The following is a 19,566-nucleotide window of genomic DNA, read 5'->3' as shown; positions in this document are numbered from 1 at the left end:
AATTCTACAGTGCTTTGAAATGGTCTGGAAAGATTTTGCTGTACTTTAATAGTATTTCAAGAGGGATACCATGACTGTTTTGCTGTTTTGTTTTGTTTTGATTTTATCAGAACAAATTTTTCACCTGGCTCTGTATTTTTTGTCCTTGCTTGGCTCTCAGGAAGTCAGGTGTATCGAGGATGGAAGTGTATTTTGTCTTCAGCTCCTTGCCTGCAGCTCTATAAACCAGCTGGAAAGAGACAGGTCCGTGAATTAATTCCTGTTGCATATGACCATTTAGCAGCTGAACAAGCACAGCTTTGCAATTGTAACACCTAATGTATTTCAAAAAAACAGTGGGAGGGGCTGAGCTTAATTATAGCTAACAAAGATGTGCAAAAATAATACAGAACTTACTTCACTCAGATGGGTTTTTAGTTCCTGACCCGCTCTGTATCCAGGAGTATCCAATACTACGTTGCATTTAGCCCACATCTTCTTTGCAGTATCAGTGTATATATAATTAGACTGAAAAAAGAAACCCACTATTTTACTTAGGAAGCTTTTATTATTCTTGGTAGTAAGGAAAATTTTACAGCGTAACCTAACTGTGCTTTGAAACAACTAAGTAGCTTTATGGTAGGAAATTCTGTCAAAAGTATTTATTCATTTTTATGTACTTAACTTCCTGGAAGTACATAGCATGCATGTAAATAAATCAATTGTTGTTATACATGGTTCTCAGAAACAAAATCTTACCCAAAGCTTACGCAGATGACGAGCACGGACCATATCAGGAGTATCATACAGGAAGCAACCCAAGCCCTTCAGCCACTTCAAATCTTCTTTGTATTTATTCTGAGGCAATTATAAAAAGAAAAATCCAAAGTTAACTTTTGGGATAATTTCATTAATCAGTCTCTAAACACAGTGACAAAGCATTTATCTATTGCAGAAGAAAACACAAATGATAGCCTAATGTCACTCTGAGTATAAAAGCATTAGATGTGTTGTATTCAAATAGCAGGTATCTTAAAAGAAGTTGCTTACATCACTTGTGATGTCCCCAACATAGCGGCAGTGCAACACCTGGGGAGTGTACGGCAAGGAAATCAAGTGTCCCTGCATCCTAAAGTAATCTGACTTGTAGATCAGCTAAAAGACAAAGAAAATACAGCATTTCATGTTTGGTCATGCTGAATATTCTAAATCTCTTCTGGTTATGTTAGAAAGATACATACATCACTGACAGCTTCCTGTGTTGCTCTGACTTGACGGATTTCTGGTGTGTCTGGAGTGGTATGAATCTTGTCCTTGTACTTGTGATATGTTGCCCGATACAACCTCTGTGTTGAAGAAGACAGCATTCTACATTTTAAAAATTTAAAATGGCAAGCAGTTTGGCAGAGTATAAGTATCCCTTTTATAAGGGCAGGGGTTTTTGCTGAGTATTGCATAACTACCAGAGAAAAGAGAGCAAACATACTACTTCCCAACAGGCAAAGATTTTCCACTATTGTTTTTTTATAGCAACATCTTTAATACATAGAGAATCTGACACTTGAATTCTTCGATGTTTAATTTTTATCCTATTAAAGCCAATGATCAAAGAACTGAGTAAATATATATATAAATCTAAAACTATTGAGACCCAGTGTCATACAGATACAATAATTTCTATGCAACTTTAATCAAATAGCAGAAGATCAGTTAATAAAATAAGGCTGCAACTGATTTTATATTATGGTAACAGTTTTACAGAATTACATAAAGTTAAATCAATCAGATACCTTAAAAAGCCATACAGCTTGACTCCAAGCCTGGATCAATGATCCCTTGCCCTTCTTGACAGATATCTGCCTACACAGCTCTTAAAAGCCTCAAAGAACAGAGAGCCTACAACTCTCATCACTCATATTTTGGTCACTACAAATGCAACATAAGTAAATAAACATATTTACCATACCTCATTAATGACTTGATTCACTTTCTTCACATTTTCAAACCCAACATCTTTAGGTCCCAGAGTATAGCCTTTAGCTTTCATGTGTTCATAGGCTTCTTTATATTTCAACTATAAAGTGGAAAAAGGAACAAATCATACAGATTCTACTTACACTGCAGTTTTGCTAGGAATTTGTGCAGTATAGAAAGTCAGATTTTTAGAGATAAGCAAGTGAGATATAGCTATATCAGAGCTAAATATACATCATCATTTTTACCTTTATCATGTGGCCCAAGATTAATAATGTTTCAAATTTCTGTTACATCTAATAAGGTATTTGCATTTGCCTAAGGAAATTTATATTTTTATAGTAATTTCTTCAGGTAATTATGGGGTTTGGTAACATTTAAATTCTGCTAAGGCAAACATTATTGGTCCTATGTTGTCTGTAACTTGGTTCTAGCCCTGTCTCCTGGATTTACCTTGGACCTATGTGGCAGGTAGCTTGTCTCCAATCTTTGCCCTGTTTCCCACAGCTCCTGACTGGAACCCCCCAGCTGTACCTTGGCCCTGGTTCCTCCTGTTGTCTGGGACTGTTGATGCAATGTGCTACCAGCACCCTGCTCTGTCCACCCCATTCAGGTGAAGTGGGACTTCCCCACAAGTGATGAGGTCACTGCCTATGTTATGGTCACCTTCAGCTCCTGGCTCAGGCATCCACATGAAACTACCCCACTCTTGTTGCTCTCTGAAAAGCAGTCTCATATTTGAGAAATAAGTGTCTCAAACAGTTGTGTGCTCATAGAGGATAGGCATCAAATATTCCCTTGCAACTCATGTTGTGGAAGGACTTAGTACATGACTTACATCACTTCCAATGTATTGGACATGTTTAGCATGCTGAAAGCTCGGAGTGTCTGTGGGAAGGCTGTATCCAGTGGGCAGGGCATTCACACCAGCCCAGCGATACAAATTCTGCAACAGAAGAAAGAGAGAGTTTGTGACAACTGTGTGTAATATTTGAAAGTATTCATTGGCTGTATAGGAAATCTTGTCATTGCAACTGGCAAATTATTTCCCCCATGTCTGCATCATAACATGTCCTTGTAGGTTAAATGAGGACATTGCCCTACTTTCATTTTAGACCAATGAAATCTACCTTCTTTATTTGAAAATCTGAAGACAGGCATTAACTTTTAAAGAATTTGCTTTTTAGATATCAGAAACCCTGTGGACCTGAAAATTTTATACTTACTTCACTCTGTATTTTATTTGCATGATACGCCCGCTCCAAATCTACTGTTTTATCAGTGGGAATCATTTTGCCTTTAACATTGTGCAGATATTCACTACGATAGACAGCCTGAGAAAAAAGAAAAAGCCATTAGAGGAGAGTGATAATTCTGATGTTTTGTCTCAGTGTGTATGGTTTGCACACATACAGGAATTTCTCCTAAAACACTGGGTAAGTTTTCTTGATTCAGGCAATTGATGTTTCTAGTGGTTGTGTTCTCGTACCTTAATAAAGGCATAGGCAGTGAGTTGTACATAACCAGCAATGATTAAATTATTAAAATTAAATTATTAAAAAATTATAAATTCCCATTTCTAGAACTTGCGAGGTAATGGCATATACAATATTGGGGGTGAAGAGTGATACAAACACTTACTTCACTTAAATTCAAGCCACTGAGAACATTCTGGACATAGACAGGAGTGTCTGTGACCACAGTGTAGTCATTCTTCATCTTTTCTGCCTTAGATTTGTACTTAATCTGCAAAGAGAAATTCAAAGCTTTAATTAGTATGGCTAGTCATTGTTAATGGAATGTATTATATTTACTGTATTTACTGTTTATTTTATTAATGAACTATTCTATTAGTGAACCAGCATTTAAAGAGAAAGTGTATTGAAATTCTGGCTGAATAAATGAACATGGCACCTTACTACTTAAGAACAGCATGTTTTATCAAGAAATATTAAAAAATGTCAAGATTCATTCATAGAATAGGCATATGTACCATATAATAAATATCCAACACACTTCTGACAGGATTTGGGGAGGGACATACATTCTCAAAACCCAGAATGGTTATTCTCCCATTCTGATGGCTTAATCATAAATTAAGGATATGTCTTAAGATCTTGAGAGGAAAAAAAAATTAAAAAAAAGATCATAAAATCAACACCAAAATACTATTAAAAAAAAAAAAAAAAAGAAAAGAAAGAATTCTGCATCACTTCTGCTTTACTTCAAGGGTTCTGAATGAAGTATTACTATGTTAAGTGCTTTTCCGACAAGACATGTATTAAAAAATATGTTTATGCCTTCTTGAATGGGACATATCATGACAATATATACTTCTAGAGCAGTAAGGTTTAAATAACCATTTATGATTATTTAATGAATATTTCAGTAGACAAGGATAGAGAACATTTTCCAGATTATATCCTTCTAGTACAGTGGAGTGAAAAAACCTAGAAGTAAAACCAGTGTGTCCACTCACATCACTGCGAAGATCATAGGCATGTTTGGCATGGAGAATTTCAGGAGTGTCCCAAACAAAGCAGCCGATGCCTTTCAGCCAGTTAAGATCATCCTTGTATACCACCTAAGGTATAAGAGCAAAGCAACAATCTGTAAGACTTCCACTATAATCCAATCCCTTATTGCTAAATCAGTCTGAAACACAACTGTCAACAGATGGCAAGTAAAACATCCAGTATTTTTACTTTTGTTTGTTTGAGAAAATCAAAACAATTTCATTTGGAATTTAAATAATTTTTCCTCATTGCTTCTATTTGGCCAATAAATAAAACCCCCCCAATAATTATTAAAAATATCTACTTGCATATCTTACTGGGCAATGATTTACTGATAGATCATTGCTGGTCTATTGCACTGACCTACGCAAGGCAAGTGCATGGAAGCGTCACACCACCAGGATTTTCTCAAACTTCCAAAGTTTCCACACCTTATGCAACCAAATAATAAAAGACAATTTACAGACAGGGATGGCTGAATCTGTAGAACTGCGATGCTATGACCCAATGCCTACACTAACAACACTGAAATGATGCATATTAAGCCACATCAACTATGCACTTAAGTGTTACAAAAACATGATACAGATGCTGTTTAGCAGTGCATAATGTAACAGATTCAAGTGGCAACTTCAGAGTGCTCCAACTGAGTTTTGCTAAGTCGTTTCCTCTAACAGAGCATTAATGTAAGAATCTCTTTAAAAAGTGAGCCACAAACACATGCTTTGTGAACTTACATCACTGACTTGATCAGTTACTTTCCGAACATGGGCGTTGATTTGAAGATCTGGTAGACAGATCCATTCGTGGAGATGTGTGCGGTAATCAATTTCACTGATTTTCTTCTGTGCATCCTTAGCAGAAATTATGTCTACCATGTCCGGAACAACGTGAACTTTGGCTTTATTTTTTTCATAGACTTCCTTGTACAGACGCTGCAGAGTTAAACCAGTACATTAATAATGCTGACAAATAATCTGAAGTATTAAGTGTTGATAAATTTGAAGCAGAAATACTATTTTTCATGGAATGTTAGTGGGAGAGCAATCACTTAGGCTATGACTGAAATTTACATCTTGTCTACTCTAAAAATAATTTGCCATATCTTAACAATTTCACAATGCTTTATCAAATTTTCATTGTATGCATGTGTTAAAAGGAAATAGACCATATAGTGCTGCATTTTATATGTAAACATGTTACACTAAAGGTTTAGCCATGCAGGCAATTTAACAGTTGAGTCACAAGCTTGAAAAGACATTCACAAATTTATGACAGAATTCAGCAAATACTGAACACTGTCAAATGCACGTGGAAATGTGGCATCTGAATGAAGGCATGTGGATTCTTTGAGTAGCCTCTTCTGAAATAAGTATGGTTTTATCAGGAAAAGACACATCAGAAAACAACACTTACATCAATATTAAGCTTCCCAACTCTAAGGCACCTTGCTGTATTAGGATCATCCTCAACACCCCTGGGTAATGTGTACAGTGCTTTAAACTTGTCGTATTCTTCCCGGTATTTTACCTAAGCAGATGCAAAGAAAAGCACAAATAAATGACTCCAACAAGTCAACTGTATTTTTGAAAAAAATTTACCACTAAGCAAAATATCTTGTTCAGTCCAACAAGCACAGAAAGCCTTTAAAGCAGGATCTTGGTTTTTAGTTTTATTTTAAATGGCAAATAAAGCATATAACTATCATGTTGTGAAAATAACAACAGTTGACTAGAAGACTTTAAAAATAAATAGATGTAGAATAAGCTACTAATATATTGTTCCAGCTCTTTCATTTAAAGGTCCATGAATAGAGTGATCACTCATAAGCCTCACTTCAGTAAAGAATAAGATTATGTCCATCTATATTTGGTAAAGCATGACTTCAAGACATTTGGCGTTTTTCTGACCTGGATGCTTATGCAATTTTAACTAGGGAAAAAAAAATCAAGAAAAAGTTTCTATTACTATAAAACGTGACATTATTTTCTACAAAAAGAAGCAAAGGACTATCTAAGTTTTAAGGTAGTTAATGATTAGCACAGAAAACTGATTATTTGCAGATACATACTATATCTAAATTAAACATAGAAGTTATGGATTTTTGTTTGTTTTTTTTAATTTATTTATTATACCTATAGTATATGCAAGGCATGAATAAAGTATTTTATTTGCTTACAATACTAGCATTATGCTTCAGTTCTTTTGCGCGTGCTAGGGATACAGCATCAGAGGGCATTGCATAGCTAGTCGCTTTCACTTTTTCCCAAGCTCTCTTGTAGAGATTCTGTGGGGAAATAGAAAGTATCTGTGAGTGGAAAAATTCTCCTGAGTAACAACCAACAGACAATAGAAAACAAAACCACTTCTGTTTTTATTTATACACTGTAACTTTTACTTAATATCAAGAGGCTGTACACTGGTTTAATCTTGACAGTGCACAAAGAGTATGACAAAAATGCTTTCTAACTATTCATGATCATTCTCATACAAGGTCTGAATTTTGTTCAGGTGCAATTTTCTTCAGGGAAATCATTTATTAATGGTTCTATTTTGACAAGACTGGAACTACAGTAAGAAAATATGTCCTCTGTCTGAAATACAGCTTCTTCTCCACATTCAAGAAAGCAGAGGGCTATCACTAGCCTTGATAAATTTCATGTTTGGACATTTATCTTCAAACAGAGTGAATGAACAAAATAAACAAAAAATCCCATGTAGTGACACCTTAAGAGGAAAAAAATAAAGTGTAAAAACTCTTACATTGCTAAAGAGATTTTTCAAATTATTAACTCTTTCAGAATCTACTGTTTCAGTCACAGTTGTATACTTGTCCTTAGTCTTGTGGAAATCTTCTTTGTATTTCACCTGTAAGACGAAAGACAGGTTTAGTTGTTTCAGTTCTCAGAAGGAGCATGGGGAAGCCTGAGTAGATAAAGTGGGGAGACTCACATCACTGGCATTTATAGCACTCTGCACTGCAGTCACGTAGAGAGGTGTGTCAGTAACAACTCCAAAGTTCTGAAAATTCTCTTTTCCTGCAGCTGTGTATTTTATCTAAGGAAACAAAACAAAACATTAATGCTGAAAATGACCAGGAAATTCCCTTTCAGCTTCCTTTAAAATCACTTCTGGACAACTGAAGCCCAAGATTCTGGCCCAGTAAAAACCAACTTCAAAAGTGACAGGCCATAGAGAAGAAATACTTTATAGCCAGTATGAACTAAGGAATAATGAAAATTGCACATCACCTTATAGCATCTAGTAGGCTAAGGGTACAATCAGCAAGTTAAGAGACACCATTTTCGCAACATAAATGTTTCACTGAGGTACCTTGTGCACACAGTGGCATACAGAAACACAAAGTGTTATCTCCTCACTGTTAAACCCACAACCTTGCTGTCCTTCCATTGTCCTGTTCTCTTCTCCTTCAGTAACACAAGTGATCATGTTTTTACAGATGAAACTGAAAGCGTGTATTATAACAGTTTGTAAAAAAAATATTCTGATGTAATAGGAATTACTTCACTCTGCTCTGGACTAAGACAGGTGTCAGTCCCAGTGAATCACAAATGGAAGAAAAAAATGCTTATAAATATTTATTTTTGAGGAAAACAATCTTACTTGGCTCTGGAGGTCATACGATTTCTTAGCCTGCAGGATTTGTGGAGTATCCCAGACATAACATCCAAGTCCCTTCAGCCAGTTTAAGTCGTCTTTATACACCACCTGTATGGAAGCAAACAGATCATTAAGTTTGGAAGAAATCTGCCTTCTGCTTGAAGGCAGTAGTATTTGTTTTTCTTCTCTATATTCAGTGTCTTCCACTTGTGCAGATTCAATGCTGAAGGTTAGCACTGCAGTTACTGAGAGAGCTTGATTCAGACTCAGTCTATTTGGAAGTTTAAATGTGAGCATAGAGAAGACTGGCCTGTCTCTTGGTTTGACTGAATGATTTCTACCCACAGGATTTGCAAGGGATACTAAATCAAATAATACAGCATAGCAATGGGCTAAGGAATTAACACATCATCATATTTTATTACAAAGGTTGGTTGGCCCAAGCTGAGATACTGTTGGCTATGCAATATGAAAAAGTGCTGTGGTTCTTTGTGCCATTCTCTCAGTTCAGACCCTACGCACCAATACGAGCCAAATGAATGAAGTTTTTTCCAGATCCATTGGATCCAGAAGGATTGTGGATGCTGTCCTGGCCCACGTGCAAATCACAACAATCCCAGGTACAATACATAATGTTCACTTCAGTACAGCAACATTCTGACTGTACCAATGTGCATGGACCAGACGGTAATCTTGCTATACAATCTCATCCAGTCAAAGAGAGATATAGTGTTGATAGCAGGAACCTTTGACAAGGTTTCATAATGTTAACTTTTTTTTTATTTTTACAATTTACAAATGAGTAATAAATAACCAGACCAGTAAAATGTCCCCCCAAACCCTGTAAATATATAATTTTTGGTACTATGCTACTATGCAATCTAAGACCATGGTTATTAATTTCCTATTTATACACCATGGAAGATATTTTATAGTATTTTATATTTAAACACCATGGAAAAAAATACATGAAAGGCTACTAAAATGTCAAAGAGATAAATGAAACACATACATCACTCAAAATTTCCTGGGCTCTTTTGGCTTGAATAACATCATTTTCTTCAGGTGAACAATTCCACTGATGGAAGTAAGTTCTGTATTCGAGATCACTGAGGATATATTGGCACTTCTTGGCTAGCACATGATTCATCATGTCACTTGGAATATGGACATTTGTTTTGGTGTCTTCATAATTCTTTCTGTAGGCCAACTAAAAAGGAAAGATTGGGGAAAAGGCAAGAAGAGAGAATAGTGGTTTTCTGCACAATTTTGACTCTAACAGGTTACAGCATAATCCAAAGCATGCTTTCTGTATTTAGTAGTTAAACATCCATGGGATTCAACAGAATGAAATCTTAAATTAATCACTATTTATTCTGATGACATTCTAGAAGGACAAGAATGACCTTATTCACTTACAGATTTAACAGCTGGTGAAAAAATTAACAAGAATTCAATGTTAAAAGTCACATGCTACAAAACATGTTTTTAATCTAGTTAAATCTCCTTGTCCAAATGAAGACAGAATATTTGGGATTATACTATGCCCTGCATGATATGCTGTATGTGCCATGGTAAGAAAACACCAAATGTGTGTTTCACTTTTCCAGTTCTTATATTCCCATTTAAATTCAAAATTAACACTTTTTTAAAAAATATATATAAAGCAAAAGAATCCCAAGTCATGTACTATTTCTTACTGCTCAGATCCTTAAACTGGAATAGAAAAAAAGATTGTTGGGTTTTTTTTCCCACCTATTCTGATATGTCTAATAGCTAAATAAATCTCTTCTTAATCTCCTGAATCATTTGAAGTTCAATTGTTCAACCCTTGTTACAACATTACCATTCAGGAAACATAAACATGTTGAAAAAACTTTTACTGATGTTATTAAGCATTGCATTACTTACATTTAAATATGTCATGCTAAAATAAATTAAAAAAGGAAAATACTACAGTGAGGCTAATTCTCTCCTTACCACACTCCTCATTTTCTGGAATGCTAGTGAATGAATGACACTGGGGAAATCATCAATCTCCTTCCCAGCCAGGTAATGGCCCTTCAGCTTCTCATATATTTCCTTATACTTAAGCTGCAAAATATTCATGTTGAAACTTTAAAGTTCATTCTAACAATGTATATGGAAAATAAAGGAAAAGAAAGAATGGAGAATTCATACGAACCTCACTATTTATGTAGTTTGCATGCTTTGCTCCAACAAGTGGAATATATTTCTCATCCAAAGAATAACCAATGGGTTTGCTAATTTCCCAAGCATTTTTATAACGTTTCTAGACCAAAAAAAAAAACAAACCAAAACACAAAACACACATAAACAAAACCAAAAACCAAACACAGAAGTTTTGGTAAAAAATCCATTATTACTTTCCAAGAAACTTAGCTTTGCCATTTATACACACATAACTTACAGCGTCACTGAGTTGCCCCAGTGGAATGAGGACATGATGAACGAGGAATGTTAATTTTGAACACATATTCAGTGTGACTAAGGCAAACAGAACGAATGTTCCAATTCAGGAAGGTACCTGAACACAAATCTGAAATGATCTCTGCTTTCTTTACTATATTTGGAATTCAACATTTCTCCTCAGAGTAATACAAGTATCCAAAATGTAGATACAAATTCTTGTTGAAAAGTGCAGCATAGAATTGACATCGATAATTTTATAGATACATGTTCAAAATGGTGAAAAATCTTCCAGTAAAACCATTGTATATTATAAAAGCATAAACTGTGTCAGTGGCACTTTTCTAACATTTATCATATTTTAAAAAAATATTAAATATATTTACTTTCAGACTAAATTATGAAGCACCTACTCCTATGAATGTCACATTTTCAAAAAATAGAGATTTCCAATCAAAATTAACTTATTAATGTAAATAATCTATAATTTTCATTTCTTAGAAAAGAAAATGTGAATTTCATTAGTAGTCTCAGAATGTATTATTGGATGGGATTATAAACTGTTTTTGTCACACAAACTTTACTACTGCTACTACTGCTATTACTGCTTCCAAACACCCAACAGCAGTGCTTTAAGATCAGTTCAATAAGGAAAGAAATTAGCCTTATCTCAATGATCCAAAAAGAGAAAAAATTAATAAAAAAGAGATTAAATAACTTTCACAGAGCCCCAGTAGACTAATGACAAAAATGAACTGTTCTCTGAAGTCCACCCCGCATTCTGTTCACTTCAAAACAATTAAAGCTTAGTTGGATATTTATAGAATCTTACATCACTGTATAGCAAGGACATGTCTTTGGCATGGTTCAGCGCAGGAGTATCATCAGACCCAATATACTGTCCTTTCTCAAGGTTAAACGTTTCTTTGTATTTTATCTACAAAAGAAAACAAACACAATGTTAATTCCATGGGAGAAATAAATTATACCAATGTGTCATCTATTAGAAGTAGACATTAATTTCTGTTACCATATTTTCAGTAATGTTTGTAGTTCCAACCACTATAGTACACAGGTAAATGTCATCAGTATGTCACACCACAAAATCCACAAGTAGCAAAATTCAACTGACTGATCAGCAATACAGCTTAGCAGCAACACCAGGAACTCCACTAGCACAGTGCAACTAACTGCTGTTCACCAAGAACAGGAATAAATTTTAAATTACTATAAGCAAAACCTATGTAACCTCTAAATAAGAGACATGCTATATTCTCCTACAGAAAAATGCTAAATTATTTTGGCCGTGCTGTGTAGTTCTTTTATATCACTTCTTATTAAACTTATTTACCGCAGTAAAAGTCTATTATTAATGCAGCATCCATGTACATACACACGTGTACATAGGGCTAAACACAGTGTAGCTGACAAAAGCAATTCAGTCATCTACTAATCCTAGTAATATAACAGTTTCTACTGAAAAAAAAAAGTACATACATCACTCTGATTGACGGAGTTAATCTTTGCCAAAACAATGTCAGGAGTGTCAACCACACTGGTGTAATTGGAAAAGTTATCAAGGGCTTCTTTTGTATATGCTCTCTGCAAAGAGATGAAATACTTTCTTAAACACTGTGCATGAGAAAGAGCTACTCAAATAACTGCTGAAATACTTTCTTTTACCTTATTTATCAGTTCTTGTGCATTCTTAACTTTCTTGTGTTCCACTGAATCCAGAGGAATCCAACCACAGCCACGAAGCCATTCCAAATCAGACTTATAAATATTCTTAATCATAAAAGATAGTAAAAAAGAAAAGAAATTATTTAATTCAGGGTGACATTTTCTATTCTTATGAAGTTCTTTGCTGTGAGGGTGGTGAGTCACTGGAATAGGTTGCCGCAGATTTACCACAGCATTCAAGGCCAGGTTGGACAGAGCCTTGGGCGACATAGTCTAGTGGGAGGCATCCGTGCCCATGGCAGAGGGGTTGGAACTAGATGATCTTAAGGTCCTTTCCAACCCAAACCATTCTATGATTCTATAAGATGTGCAATATACTTAGACCAAACTAAGTGGAAATTACATAGTATTCATGTGATATCACTTACATCACTTTGCAGATCATAGGCCTTCCTTGCCTGAATACAGTCATTCTGGTCAGGATGGCATGTCCATTCATGCAGGTATTGGCGGTAGTCAATATCGCTGACCAAGGTCTGACATTCCTTTGCTGCTACAACTGACACCATATCAGGAGGGAGGTGAATTTTGGATTTTGTCTTGTGATAGTCTGATTTGTACAGTCTGTCATTCTGGATCTCACCCGCGTGCTCAAACCACACCAGTTTTGGATCATCTCTCATGCTGGCAACTCCAACATAGTGACCTCTTTGTTTGACATATTCAGCTTTGTATTTAAGCTGATGGAAGAGAGGAGAAATACGTATAAAATCAGCACTGATTATATCTGCCCTCAGTTTAACCTGCAAACAGCTATGGTTTTGACAACAGAAAGAACAGATGAGAGGGATTTGTGAACTGCAGTCTTAGGTTTTCAGTACATGACCAGATAAAACTACAAAATGAAACAAACAGTAAAATTAGATTGTCCTCCACATCAAAAATATAGAATTTTCTAGACAAATATGCTGCCATTTCTCAGTAAACAGTATTTTCAATACAAGAGGAATGATTTGTTAGGAAATGTTTACTAATATTTATTTAGTGCATTTAGCCTCATTTTTGTAAATAATTATTTGAGACTGTCCAAAGAATAGATGTTTAAAGTATTTATTTCGCACTGTTTTGATAAAATGTATATTCAAAACGAGTCATGTAATAACGGCAACATCCATTATGCAAAAGTTTAAAAGGTAATGTGCATACCATCTTACAGCTGTTCAAGAAGGAAACCTCCAGCCAAACAGTGAAATCAGAGCTATATATAAAAATCATAATACCTCTTCAATTATTAACTATTTATAATTTTTTTAAATTTCTGATTTTGAAAGGACCATTTCTGGAGAAAGTGAAAATAGAAAGGAGAATCTGACCTTTCAGCACTGATGCCTGTAAAACCCAAAATAACAAAGATGACTGAATTATTTGGAGGACAGTGGTCTTCTTCGGTCATGAAAGTTCTACTGTATGTTACCCCTAAGGGAAAGCTTTCTATGTCTGTTGTTGAATTTGCAAGGCCTTCAGCATTTCCAGGCTTCCAAGCACTTGCCTTCCTAATGAGAAAAATTATTACCTCACTTTGGACATCATTTGAGTGTTTGGCGTGACAGATTTGTACAGTATCAGGAGGTAAAAGGTAACCAGTGGCTTTTTCTTTCTCCCAATTTTCCTTGTATAAATTCTGTGGAAAATAAAAGTAAGGAGAAATTCAACACTATTACAATGATAATTATTACCATATATATGTAACCTTTATTGAAGTACAAGGATAACAAATCCTTCCTTCAGGATATTTTTAATAAGGCAAGTTTTCTAAATTCCTCACGAGAGTTATTAATGTGAGTAGAAACTGTCAGGGAGAGATTGCATACCTGATTAAGAATTCTGGCTGCTTCTCGGGCCATATCTAGCTGTGGTGTATCTGTTAGAGTATAATTTGACTTTATCTCATTCCATGCTTTGTGGTATTTAATCTAGAAAAGAGAAAGAAATTACTGCCTTGCAGCACCATCACAGAATTGGTAAAACATAATACCAAGACCCGTATTTTATGCATGAAATAGTGTATAAACCCCTGAATTTGCAAAGCTATTAGACATGACACATTAAATACACACACAAATGGGTGGGGTTTTTAGAAAGAAAATTGTACAAGAGAAGAAATTACAAAATTTCTCAGGGATAATTTTGAAAATATGTTCCAAGACAGCTGGATGGACAGGGAAGAATCTTCAGAAGTCAGTTATGTTACCTGTTTAGTCCACAGGGATGTACAGCCAATAACCAAGCTAAAAGTGTTTGAACGAGGGCAATAGATTTTAAGCTTTTTAAGAGCAAATCCCTTTATTCAGCATGATCTCTCTGTGAATGCAGCATTCTAGCATCTCCCAGCCACAGGTATCTACATCAAGTCATGTTCCCAAGCACAGGACATGCCCAAATGTGTGTATGTGTTTGCATGGCAGTATGTCATTCAATTCAATCATATCACTGTTAATGCCAACCTTTTACCAGTGAACTGAAATGGGTTTTGTCACTTAATGTTCACAGACCAGGTCCTCACAGGCTAGCCTCCAAAAACATATAAAGAGTGGCAAGCTGACAGCACACCAGTTTTGTCCATGTATATTGGCGTAAGTGAGAAAGATTAAACAAAACAGGACCTTGATAGGCAGGGTCCTATTGAATTGTGCAGAGAGAAAATTGGACAGAGAGAAACCTAATGAGGTTAAACAAGGGCAAGTGTAGGGTACTGCATCTGGGAAGGTAAAGTTCCAAGCACCAGCATAGGTTGGGGACTGACCTACTAGAGAGCAGGTCAGCCGAGAAGAACCTGGGGGTGTTGGTAGATGGTAAGTTGACTATGAGCCAGCAGTATGCCCTTGTGCCTAGGAGGGCCAATAGTATCCTGGGGTGCATTGGGAGGAGTGTGGCCAGCAAGTTGAGGGCAGTGATACTTGGCCCTGGTGAGGTTCTCTCTGGAGACATTCAAAACCCACCTGGATGTGTTCCTGTGTAACCTGCTCTAGGTGGCCCTGCCTTGGCAGGCAGGTTGGACTAGATGATCTCCAGAGGTCCCTTCCAACCCTAATGATTCTGTGATTTGTTGATTATGTTCTTGTCCAAAGACATTGCATGCAGAAGGTGTCAAATCATGAATAGAAGATAAAAAGCCCAATAATTCACAAGGGTGTGTAGTGATAGAAGAAAGGGGAAAGGCTTTAAAGTGAAAAAGAGTAGATTTAGATTAGATATCACAAAGAAGTTCTTCAACGAGAGGGTGGTGAAGCACTGGCACAGGCTGTCCAGAGAAGCTGTGGCTGCCCCATCCCTGGAAGTGTTCAAGACCAGGTTGGACAGGGCCTTGAGCAACCTGCTCTAGTGGAAGGTGTCCCTGCCTGTGGCAGGGGGTTGGAACTAGATGAGCTTTCAGGTCCCTTCCAACCCAAACCATGCTGTAATTCTGTGATTATGGTTGCCAGAATGCAAGTGGCTATTTATGTTCATGTCAATAAGCACCAGTGATATCAGGCAAGACTGAAAGAAGAAACTGGTTGCAGAACTAGCAATGGCTTTTCATATGTGTGGGAAAGATGTTATTCTGGTTAAGGAGCTTCTTCCCTAAAATAAGTGACGGAGATGAGCTAGTGAAGACCTATTTATCTTTATTCATCTTTTGAGCAGGTAGTGTGCGCTTGCAGCCCAGAAAGCCAACCGTATCCTGGGCTGTATCAAAAGAAGCATGACCAGCAGGTCAAAGGAGGTGATCCTGCCCCTCTACTCTGCTCTTGTGAGGCCTCACTTGGAGTATTGTGTCCAGTTCTGGTGTCCTCAACATAAAAAGGACATGGAGCTGTTGGAGCAAGTCCAGAGGAGGGCCACCAGGATGATAAGAGGATTGGAGCACCTCCCATAGGAAGACAGGCTGAGAAAGTTGGGGCTGTTCAGCGTGGAAAAGAGAAGGCTGCGTGGAGACCTCATAGCAGCCTTCCAGTATCTGAAGGGGGCCTACAAGGATGCTGAGGAGAGACTCTTCCTTAGGGACTCTAGTGGTAGGACAAGGGGGAATGGCTTTAAACTTAAACAAGGGAAGTTTAGGTTAGATATAAGGAAGAAGTTCTTCACAGTGAGGGTGGTGAGGCACTGGAATAGGTTGCCCAAGGAAGTTGTGAATGCTCCAACCCTGGAGGTGTTCAAGGCCAGGCTGGACAGAGGCTTGGGCGACATAGTTTGGTGTGTGGTGTCCCTGCTCATGGCAGGGGGGGTGGGACTAGATGATCTTAAGGTCCTTTCCACCCCTAACTATTCTATGATTCTATAATTCTATGATTTATGTCATACATTCACAGAATTCCCAGAATTTTTTAGCATTTTTTACATATCCTTTTAAAGATAAAATCCTACCATTTAAATATTCAGACCAGTTTAACAGCCCGGAAAAATGCTGGTAAACTTACATCACTACGAATTTCACCACTATTCTTTGCTGTGATATAATCAACTCGGTCCGCCACCGGAGTAAATGAAAGAGTTTCAGGTTTTGTACGGTACTTTCTCTGTACAAGAGAAAAGATCACAAATCAATTATATGGAAATAGCTAAGACAACAATTCTGAATACTTAGATAAGACAAAGCTTATATGGAAAGAAAAACTCTCCATGCACAAGTAATGCTTTGGAAATGCTCCAGTTGTGTTTTTTATTTAAAAAAAAGAAAAAAAGGAAATTAAAAAAAAGATGTATTTAAGCATTAAAAATACTTTAAATTGCAAATACCCTTAAGAAAATTATAGTATTGAAAAATATTGTGTTACCTCATTCAAGAGATCTCCAGCATATTTGACATGGTTGATTCCAACTGAATCATTTGGCAACCACCCAATTCCCCGTAGCCATTCTAAATCAGATTTGTAAACAGCCTGGGAAAACAAAGGGGGTCCATGCTGTTAGCTACAGTTTTCTGTACAATCCAGCAAGATTCATAAATAATAACACTTACTTCTACTGGTTAAAAGGACAGCAGAAATTCTAACATGAGAACTACATCTGAATTTATTACACTTCAGACTTGGCAATAAATAACAGTGGCACATACTTTGCATTCCTAATAAATAGCAAAGCCAACTCCCTGAATTCAGCAGAAGATTTCCACTACTTAGAGCTGAAGCAGACTAAGAAGAGACAATACAGTAATAATTTAAGCTAAGTTTTCACATTAACTTACATCACTCTGAAGATCATAGGCCTTCCTAGCATGTATGACATCATTCTGATCTGGAAGACAGATCCACTGATGCAAGTATTGACGGTAATCAACATCACTGACCAAAGACTGACCCTGTTTAGCTGATACAATAGACAGCATGTCTACTGGTAGGTGGCACTGTGTCTTCCATTTGGCAAAGTGTCTCTTGTATTCCAGTTCACTCTGAACTTTGCCTATGCCGAGGGCAAAATGCATTTTCGAATCTGCTTCTGCATTTGGAACTCCAACATAATGTCCTTTCTGCTTCTCGTGATCCAGTTTGTATTTATACTGGGGAAAGAGCAAAGATCACCATTACTTACTGTTCTCATAAAATAGCTCTTAAAGCATGTGAAAAGCTAGACCTCTCTTCTGGCACTTACATCACTAGCAATTTCTCTAGAAGCTTTGGCTGTCTTGATTGGGATTGCATCTGCTCTCAAATCATAACTTGTCTTCAACTCATCCCAAGCTTCTTTATACAGTTTCTGAAAAGACAGCAAAATGCCCCATATATGCTAAATAATCCAGCATATGCCAATAAAGAAACACATAGACTACTGCTATTCATTTGCTGAAATACCATAACTATTTTTTGTACAATACTCCTGCTCCCAGCCATAAATACTGATGCAAATCTTGCTATCTTTCAAATGCATACAGTGCCTGCAACACAACTTTTGCAAACTATACTGCATAGAAGGGTGTTCGTAAAAGTTTAGAAAATATTTATATACCTTGGCCTCTCATCCATTTCAAGAAAATATTACCTTAATGGTGAAAGAAATTAATAATAAACAGCTGTATGCAATGCAAGCATTTATGTTAAAATGTCTAATTACTTTAAGCCATCAGAGGGAAGGAAATTTTGCAAGCACTGTATGACTTCAATGAGATTCATGTCACTTAATCTTCAACTTTCTAAGTAACATCTTAGAATGTTAAAATTCAGAGGATACACATGTTACGTTATAGAAATGTAGAAAATAGAATGATAAGCATACCTGACTATAATTAGCAGCATTAGTCTTGGCTAGGTTCATTTCAGGTGTGTCTGCCATAATATGGATCATAGTCTTGTCCTTTTCCCAGGCTTCTTTGTATTTTGGCTGTTAAAAATAGTTCATTTTATGATATTGTAATTATGGAATTTCACTTGTCAATAACAAAATCCCATAAATCTCTCTGAAATTATCATCTCTAAAAAATAAGATGTCTGGAAAAGCATTAAACTTGACTAAAAATATTACTGATAAATTTTATATTTTAGCAATGAAATTTCTCTTTAACTGTTTATAGCGTCGAAACAACTTTAATAATACTGTAACGTACAATGCTGACTTGTTCAGCATTCACTTTAGCGAGAAGAACATCTGGAGAATCAACAACACTGGTGTATTTCAGGCTTTCAATAGGTGTACGATACACATTATCACTCAGGAGATCCTGTGCATGCTTCACTCTCTTAACAATCGGAGAGTCATTAGGCAACCAGCCAATTCCACGGAGCCACTCTAGGTCTGACTTGTAGACAGCCTGTACCAGACATGGTCAGAAAAGGAAACCATTGTGTTAAAAATGACTGTCTTAATTATTTTAAACTATACAAAGCAGCGTATGTTTCAGATAATGTCAAATCAATTGCAGCTAGATTAATCCTTTTTATATACAAGAGATTTTTAGTGTCATAAGTAAAATATAATCTGGGAACTATCTTTTAAGTAGCTTGTTTCTTAAACAATACATTCTAAACCTGGGGAAGTTAAATACAGGGGAAACAATGTAACAGAACTGCCATTAATGATGATGAGTATTAAAGTCTTAAATGAGTCTTCTGGTCCCCTCCAAAATATTTATTCCTCTAGTCACTTCAACAATTTAAAAGTCCAAACAAACCCACAAGCTGCCCACGAGGAAATTCAACAAAATGGAGGAAAAATAAGGTTACAGAGTTAATGGGGACTAGAGCTAAATAGAGTAATTCCTGAAGTGGTATCAGGCACTATTATTCAAATATTGAGAAAATCTTTCAGCAAGGAACATGAATCTCACTTTTGAAACTTGTATCTATGAGGTGTGAATTCGTAATTTGTGAGGTGGGCTGATGCCAACCTCATG

The 19,566-nt window shown here is 36.3% G+C and overlaps 1 protein-coding gene across 1 annotated transcript in view; it reads right to left on the bottom strand.

Annotated features, from left to right (window-relative positions):
* NEB (nebulin) overlaps positions 1-18,984 on the bottom strand; it is a gene marked incomplete at its 5' end in the record, with an annotated part of 60,137 nt that extends 41,153 nt beyond the window's left edge. Inside the window, 31 exons of the mRNA XM_010015867.1 lie at positions 125-229; positions 397-507; positions 739-837; positions 1,030-1,134; positions 1,221-1,325; positions 1,946-2,053; positions 2,792-2,899; positions 3,180-3,287; positions 3,595-3,699; positions 4,433-4,537; positions 5,207-5,404; positions 5,886-5,999; positions 6,649-6,756; positions 7,233-7,337; positions 7,422-7,526; positions 8,094-8,198; positions 9,103-9,300; positions 10,071-10,184; positions 10,276-10,383; positions 11,353-11,457; positions 12,018-12,122; positions 12,204-12,308; positions 12,632-12,943; positions 13,777-13,884; positions 14,075-14,176; positions 16,661-16,759; positions 17,018-17,122; positions 17,428-17,739; positions 17,832-17,936; positions 18,453-18,557; positions 18,781-18,984. Of these exons, the coding sequence (XP_010014169.1) occupies positions 125-229; positions 397-507; positions 739-837; positions 1,030-1,134; positions 1,221-1,325; positions 1,946-2,053; positions 2,792-2,899; positions 3,180-3,287; positions 3,595-3,699; positions 4,433-4,537; positions 5,207-5,404; positions 5,886-5,999; positions 6,649-6,756; positions 7,233-7,337; positions 7,422-7,526; positions 8,094-8,198; positions 9,103-9,300; positions 10,071-10,184; positions 10,276-10,383; positions 11,353-11,457; positions 12,018-12,122; positions 12,204-12,308; positions 12,632-12,943; positions 13,777-13,884; positions 14,075-14,176; positions 16,661-16,759; positions 17,018-17,122; positions 17,428-17,739; positions 17,832-17,936; positions 18,453-18,557; positions 18,781-18,984 (3,981 nt within the window). The remainder of the gene's footprint in view (positions 1-124; positions 230-396; positions 508-738; positions 838-1,029; positions 1,135-1,220; positions 1,326-1,945; positions 2,054-2,791; positions 2,900-3,179; positions 3,288-3,594; positions 3,700-4,432; positions 4,538-5,206; positions 5,405-5,885; positions 6,000-6,648; positions 6,757-7,232; positions 7,338-7,421; positions 7,527-8,093; positions 8,199-9,102; positions 9,301-10,070; positions 10,185-10,275; positions 10,384-11,352; positions 11,458-12,017; positions 12,123-12,203; positions 12,309-12,631; positions 12,944-13,776; positions 13,885-14,074; positions 14,177-16,660; positions 16,760-17,017; positions 17,123-17,427; positions 17,740-17,831; positions 17,937-18,452; positions 18,558-18,780) is intronic.
* Between the last annotated feature and the right edge of the window lie 582 nt (positions 18,985-19,566).

Source organism: Nestor notabilis, unplaced genomic scaffold (genome assembly GCF_000696875.1).
Source record: "Nestor notabilis isolate BGI_N333 unplaced genomic scaffold, ASM69687v1 scaffold5936, whole genome shotgun sequence".
NCBI classification, from domain to species: Eukaryota; Metazoa; Chordata; class Aves; order Psittaciformes; family Psittacidae; genus Nestor; species Nestor notabilis.
The sequence above is the reverse complement of the archived record's forward strand: the minus strand, read 5'-3'. Positions and strand labels throughout refer to the sequence as shown.